Below are 6,981 nucleotides of genomic sequence, written 5' to 3'. Positions count from 1 at the left end.
TACACGAACTTTCGGGATTAAACCAGTGATTTACCAACCGTTTCTTGCTGATTATCCCAATCAATTCGAATGATTTAGGCAAGACATCGAAATCTCCAAGAAAAAAAAAGGAACATAACAAGCGCAAAAACACTACATTAAGCTCAAACAAGACAGAAATTTGCGGTCGTTTTCTTGAATTTCCATAAACCACCCACCCAAAACACCTTGAACCCAGAAATTTCAACTAAAAGGTAAGAACTTTTCTCGGACATGCTGACTAACCTTGTTCTCCGTCGAAGTAAACGCTGCCATTCTTCTCGTCACTGTGCTCCCCGTGAAACCCAAGTTCCTTGTCTTGCTCCGGCAACTCAGGAGCCGGCGAATTCTCCGCCGCCACCGAGTCGCTCTGGTCAACGCTAAGCTCCTTCACGTTGGGCACATCCGCACAGAAACTGTCCGTACCATCAGAGGAAGAAGAGCTCGAAGAAGACGATCCACTGGTGGTGACGGTGATGGTGCTGCTGTCCGTACTAATGGTCCTCTTCTCCCGGCGAAGCGACGGCGCTTTCCTCTCCAAGTCCCCGACTTCATCGTCTTCACCATCTTCCTCGTACTGCGTCTGGGGAATCTTGGTCGTGGTGGGCACTTCGAGTTCGGCGTTAGATCCCATCGAAATGGCGGCGAAGAAGACAACGAGGGCCAAAAGGAGAGAATCAGAGAGATTGATGGGGTCGTCTTCCTCGGCTTTTAATTCAACAGTATCGATGAAGTTGGAAAAAAATTTATAATTAATTTATATATTAATAGAACTTAATTCAATATCTCAAAACAGCTGCCATTTTTGTTATTATTTTAAACTACAATTATTAATCCCGCGTTTCTAAGTCTGATTTTTCCTTGTTTGTTTAATCTTTTTATGTTTAGTTTTCATGTATGCATTCTTTTTTTCTTTTTTGAAATTTCCCATAAAAAAATTTCTAACTTGTACACTAAAATTAATAAACAATACGATCAAATGACGAATAAATATCTCAGTTTTTAAAATTGAAAACAATGTTATACACTATGTTTGATTACACAATCCATAATACTACTCAAATTATTTACAACTATTTTACATGAATTTTGACAGAATATAACAATTTTTATTAGAAAATAATTTTATTCGAATGATATAGTAGATAAATAAGAAATTGTTTTTAATTTAAAGAATTGAGATATTTGTTGTACATATTTTAATATTTAATATAACTATTTGTTAATTTAAAAACTAATATATTATTTCTTACGTGATAGCTGTCTGCAATAACAGATGACAGATGAATTTAAAATTCATAGAATTAAATGCATACATATATCATTGTATTATCTGGTGTGAATTGGACTCGATCGTTTTTTAGTCAGGTCTTTGTGTAGATATTATTGATTATATATATTAAATTTAAATAGTACTCATCGTGATGGAATTTTGAAACAATAATCACACAGAGGATTGTCAACACAATTTATGTATGAATATAACATATATGGTGAGATATGGATAACTTAAAATATAGATTTGGTTGAAGATTTATTTCCATATTTTTTACATCATCTTTATCACATGAAAAACATAATTGCATGTTGCGGTGCATTCATTGTGTCTTAACCACCCGGATACTAAATTTATATTTTATTCATTTGTTATTCCACTGGAATGTGAATGCGGGCCTCAAGTACATATCGTGGTGTATATATATATATATGTGTGTGTATATGTTTATACATGTATATTTTTAAAATTTTCGGCACGAGGATATATTTATTTATTTAGTTCTAACCACCCGGAGAAGAAAAGTCGATGGCTATTTAATATTTTGTTTGATTTATTTGTTTTCAACAAACAATTGTCAATGTTTTCTATCGATAATTCCAAATATATATATATATTTAAATTATATAACCCGAGAAAATGTGCGCGTTGCGTATTTGCTAAGATTAATATATACCTAAACAATTCGGAAAAAATAGCAGATGAAAGGGAACGGCTTTATATTTATATAAATAACCAAACGAAAAAAATGACTTTCTAAACTCTAAAATTAGTAATATGATTATGATTAGTTGGATCATTAGCATCCGTAAGTAAATTATTATGAATAAAATAAAAATATAATGAAAACATATATATTGTGATGATATAAAATCAGTACAAATAATATTTATTTTACACACATGATCATATTAAATTAATATTTTCTATATTTATTATAATATTAATATCTCATGACAATTTCTTTTTAGTTTCACTCCCGATTATAGTGTTCATTTTATTAGTTTCTAATTTTCATTTTTTAAATTCCATATTTATACAATTAAAACTAAATCAGCACCACGCCCTTACCTTGGATGAAATGGACCATGGCCCATTCAACTTTTGGGTTGTTGGATAGAATGACACGAAAATACATCAGATACTAAATAAAAATGATATATTTGTACCTATGCACTTTCAAAACTAGTACATTAATTTAACAATGTAATTATAAAAAGTTTAACTTTATTTAGTACTAGGTAATAACTAGTACATTAATTTAACAATGTAAGTATAGGGTTTAAATTGTGATGAAAAAAAAGTAAAGGGTTTTATTTTGGATTATCCTTTAGGTATATGTTAAAATTTGAAAAGTTTAGTTTTTATTTGTGAATTTCAATATAGTTGAGTATTTAATTTGGAAGTGGGATAGTTAAGTATTTAATTTGGAAGTTTGGTTAAAGTTCAATATTTAATATGTGAATCTCCCTATTTAATATTATAATATTACATTATAGTTATCCTATACAAAACCTTTGACTATAACAAATAAAATTTCTGATAATATGTGATAATGTTTAGATTTTATCCCTTATGAATAATCTCGTGATCCATATTTTTTATAAGTTTATTGAGAAATAAAAATCTCAATGAATGTGTTTGTGATATATATGTATATATATTGGTGATAAAGATTATTTTGAAAGCTTTCAAAATTAACAGTGCTCGAATACACGACAATCATTATTTAAAAAAAAAAATAATTCTAATATCTATCAATGTGACGTCGTATTCAAGACAGGAAAAAAAGAAGAAGAAAACGTTATAAACGTTGCCATAAATCTATCCAACGTATTCCTCGGTCTTTGTTTGTCATTTTCTGAAGGAAGATTCTCGACAAAAGCTCCGAAAACCTCTCAACCATTTCTTTATTTGATAATATCTCTCAAAGTTTTTTCCGGTTCGGATTCAATTCTATCCCTTCGAATTTTATGTTAGATTTGGCTGGGTTGGAATTCGATTTGGTTTCGGTTTAAAATGATAAAAATGTTTCTTTTTTTAAAAAAAAAATTCCTGTCATTTTTATATTTAGTTCGGATTGAATTATAAAAATATTTTTGCATCAAATTGGATTCAATTCATCTTCCATTCATAAGTTTCGGTTTACTGGTAATCAAACCGAATGGCAATCCCTAATTTCCACTAGCGTTCGCTTACTTGGGTTTCGCGTTATATAAAAAATTACTAAAATTGAGTGAACCTAAAATATTCCACTTTCTATACTCTACTATCTGCATAAACTTACAAATTATAATTATAATGACACTTGCAAAATATATCACTATATTTCGTAAATTTATAAATTATCTTTATAATTTTTAATTTGATTTTTTGAATCAATCTCAGATCAATTAATAAATTTAAAAATTATAATGACAATTTTACAAATTTAAAGATAAATTTATTAAGCAAAAAAATTTAGAAACTTTGTTAATTGATGAATTTTTATGGTTTTACCCTAACAATAATCACTACTGTTATTACAACTAATTATATAATTTCCGAAGAAAAGAGGTAAAAGAAGCTCCATTAAAACAGAACCAAAGACCGAACTATGGGTTTCGTTGTCTTTCAAGCAGATGCAAATGGTTCCTCTCCTTCATTGCCCGATTTGGCTCTGTCCGTACATGTGATTCCTCATGTACGGCCAATCTTGCGGCAGGTAGTAGTAATAGTTCTGCACAATAATCCATATTTTCATAAGGGCGTGTCTCATGAAAAGTATCGTCTTTTTTCACACGTAGAAATACTCACCTGGTCGTATTGTGGCGATGCCATGTACGGATAATACCTAAACCCAACAAAAAAGACACCCAGTTTTAGCCATGGTTTTGCACACAGCATATACGTGTGTATATATATATATATATACGAGAGATGATATATATTTACCATTGAGTATATGGAGCGTATGCCTCGTGGTGGTGATAAAGAATATAAATCGGTGCATTAGATCCCGTGCCTGCAGTTAGAAAACAGAGAAAAGGCCTCAACAGTTATATAATTCATGCGATCAGATCATAAAACGGTAAATAAGAGCTGAAATTAACCTGTTTGATTCAATTGGCTGTTCCTCCTAGCCCCGAGGTAAGCAAGATTGCAATTTGCCTGCCTCCCGTCGATAATCGGGTACGGATTTTGACACGCTCTCGCCGCGGAATTAGCTTCTGCAAACGTGACCTACAAGTACGAGTGCCGAAGCCGTGAATTACATAAACCCTAGAATATCATACGCACTAGATAATAACCATCCATCAAACGCGAGGAGAAAAAAAAAACAATTCAAGAACCCGTACGGATGAAAAGACAAGACGAGAACTTACAAAACCGTAGCCTTTGGATCGTCCGGTGTGTCTCTCACAGACCACGAGGGTCTCGGTGATTTCCCCGAATTGCTCGAAAAAACGACGCAAACCTTCGGTCCTTGTCGCCCAAGCCAACCCTCCCACGAATATCTTAGTGTGTGTCGTGTCTGTGTTGTGATTCTGCTGGGACATGTTTCTGATTCTGGAACAAGACAAACAACCTTTGAAAAAAACACGGAGAAGAACCCAGAAACTAGTAACACAACTCAGACACCAAGGACTACACTAATCCCGGAAACTGGAGCCAAGTGATTTGGAATATACGCTCCTTACCAAACTTGAGGTTCGAACTCGGGGCGGGACATACGCTTTGCGTCCCGTTTTCCCGGTTGAATTACCAAGTTTGGATAACTCAGACAAAAGTTCTGTCCAGAAAACAACAAATACTCGAATACATAATCGGTAAATCGAAAAACTACCTAGGGTTTGTCCTGTGCACGATCTTCTCTATCAATTCTGCAGAAAACAATCCGAATTCTAATTGCAACGGAAGAGATAATTCAATGAAAACCCGGGAATTAGCAGCTCAAAGCACGAAACTTGAAATATGATACAAACCAACACGAGCGGAGACGAATGCTGTTACTCTTTACTTGAACAGAAAACACAAGCAAGACAAACAACAGTGAACAGAGATCCGAATTTATAGACAATGTTTTCTACTTAGTCATGGCAAGATTATACAAACGACTAGAAGTTCTATTTCGTTTTGGTTATGTAAATAAACGAATAATTATATTTATTAATCAGAGAATGAGATATATCCAAACTTAAACTAAATCTTCCGCTTTTGATTTGGTATTATCGTTGTATCAATATTAGTAATAAAAAAGATGAAGTTCAAGTTTTGAATTTTAGATTTTGTTAAGTAAACATGATTGGTTGTTTAGAGCGCAGAAAACGGAATTAAAGATCCTCCGCCAATCAGAATTCCGGAATTAAATATTCAACCATCTGTGAAGAGAGATTCACCACCGCTTTTCTCGTAATCTTAGTTCATGTCTGAAAAGGAGGAGATACCTGTCCGATTTCTGAATGGTCACTAACCCTCGCCGGATCTCGACAAGCCTCCGCCGAAGTTATCAGAGATCCACCGAGATTCGTCTTGTCTCCGGTACGAGGAAGGAGGATCATCTTCGGAATATCGCTAGAGTCCGAACGGGTTGATCGAGTGGATTTTCTTCAGATTAGAACTTCGGGCGGGGAAGAACAAAGGTCATGGAGGAGGAATCTGATTTGTGATTTGATCGGGAATGAAGACTCCAAGAGCTTGGAACCTTGTTTATGGGCTTGGGCCTTGAAAAGATTGGGTGTGGGCCTAAGAAGTTGTAGTCCCACATCATTTGTTTACGGGCTTGGGCCGTGAAAGGACTTTGTTATGACACGTGGCTGATGAATGCTGTGGTATTTATGTAAATATCGACTTACCTGAGGGTGTTTATGAAACGTGAGTCGTTATTCTGTTTCCATTTTCTTTTTCAGTTTTTCCAGCACTTGATCTCCCCTCCGCCATTTTTGTTTGTTTCCCTAGAAAATTGGCAAAGACTAGAGAGAGAAAAAGATTGAGCAGAGGAAGAGGAGGAGGAGAGAGAGAGAGAATGGACCTGTAGAGGTAAAATCTCAGAAATCTCGCTCTCTGTTTGATCGAGATCGCATCATTTTCTCTGTTTCGATTCGGAATTTCCAATGGAAATCTGACTTGGAGATCGTCCCGTGTTTTCCTCTGGGGATTTCCATTGGATCGTATCGGATTTGGTTCTATTTCGCTTGAATCAATAGAATGATTTCGAATCCGAGTCTCTTGTTCTACACTTGCATTGCCAAGGGAATGGTGGTCCTCGCTGAGTTCTCTTCGGAGCCTGGAATCGAAGCCACAGCTTTGAGATGCATCGAGAATTCGCCTCCGAATCACTCCATGTTCTCTCATACAGTCCGCAAAAGGACGTACGCTTTCTCGATCGATGATCCGTTTGTGTATTTCGCCATCTTTGATGAAGATATGGAGAAATCGGAGAGTCTATGGCTCTTGAATCGCTTAAAATCAATCATGAAAGATCTGATGAAATCCGAATCGGTCGATTCTTTGGATAACCTCACCTCGCATTGTCTCCAGTCAAAACTCGATCCCGTTTTCGCAGCGATCGTAGGTATTGACGTGGATTTGGATATGGATTTGTTGGGATCTCCAAAGAGCGTAGAGATGGATAGTAGTCGGAATACGAGCATCGATTCCTCCAAAGGACGAAGAGCGGGGAGGACGCCACGACGGGCAAAGCACTT

At 35.1% G+C, this 6,981-nt stretch overlaps 3 protein-coding genes across 5 annotated transcripts in view; 1 reads left to right on the top strand and 2 right to left on the bottom strand.

The window, feature by feature from the left end:
- Nucleotides 1–735, bottom strand: part of LOC104811916 (membrane protein of ER body-like protein) — a 5,340-nt gene extending 4,605 nt beyond the window's left edge. The window contains exon 1 of the mRNA XM_010538782.2: nt 265–735. Coding sequence (XP_010537084.1) covers nt 265–652 — 388 coding nt within the window. The 5' untranslated portion in view covers nt 653–735. The remainder of the gene's footprint in view (nt 1–264) is intronic.
- Nucleotides 736–3,765: 3,030 nt separating this feature from the next.
- On the bottom strand, nt 3,766–5,811 carry LOC104811914 (RNA-binding protein 24-like). Of its 2 annotated transcripts, XM_010538778.1 has the most exons (7): nt 5,722–5,808; nt 5,121–5,157; nt 4,660–4,843; nt 4,387–4,516; nt 4,229–4,298; nt 4,091–4,127; nt 3,766–4,013 (listed from the first exon to the last, which is right to left on the bottom strand). In XM_010538778.1, exons 3-7 carry the CDS (start codon nt 4,831–4,833, stop codon nt 3,936–3,938), a joined length of 489 nt encoding a protein of 162 aa, XP_010537080.1. In that variant the 5' UTR covers nt 4,834–4,843; nt 5,121–5,157; nt 5,722–5,808; the 3' UTR covers nt 3,766–3,935. The 2 variants fall into 2 exon arrangements, with proteins under 2 accessions (XP_010537080.1, XP_010537079.1); XM_010538777.1 differs by lacking the exon at nt 5,121–5,157 and having other exon boundaries at nt 5,722–5,811.
- Nucleotides 5,812–6,229: 418 nt separating this feature from the next.
- The window catches only part of LOC104811915 (phytolongin Phyl2.2-like), a 1,552-nt gene continuing 800 nt past the window's right edge, over nt 6,230–6,981 (top strand). The window contains exons 1-2 of one of the 2 annotated variants that reach the window (XM_010538780.1): nt 6,276–6,313; nt 6,481–6,945. In XM_010538780.1, coding sequence (XP_010537082.1) covers nt 6,482–6,945 — 464 coding nt within the window. In that variant the 5' untranslated portion in view covers nt 6,276–6,313; nt 6,481. Of the gene's footprint in view, nt 6,954–6,981 lie in introns of both variants that reach the window. The other variant, XM_010538779.2, reaches the window with a different exon arrangement.

This window comes from Tarenaya hassleriana, unplaced genomic scaffold, assembly GCF_000463585.1.
Source record: "Tarenaya hassleriana unplaced genomic scaffold, ASM46358v1 Cleome2, whole genome shotgun sequence".
Taxonomy (NCBI): Eukaryota; Viridiplantae; Streptophyta; class Magnoliopsida; order Brassicales; family Cleomaceae; genus Tarenaya; species Tarenaya hassleriana.
Note: the sequence above shows the minus strand (reverse complement) of the source record. Positions and strands in the feature narration are given on the sequence as shown.

Excerpts from the sequence above, each read along its gene's own strand:
- LOC104811914 (XM_010538777.1), bottom strand. The coding sequence starts at position 4,833 with ATGTCCCAGCAGAATCACAACACAGACACGACACACACTAAGATATTC. Across the intron at positions 4,128-4,228 it reads TACGCTCCATATACTCAATG|GTATTATCCGTACATGGCAT; the intron begins GTAAATATATAT and ends TGTTGGGTTTAG. Across the intron at positions 4,014-4,090 it reads CATCGCCACAATACGACCAG|AACTATTACTACTACCTGCC; the intron begins GTGAGTATTTCT and ends ATTATTGTGCAG.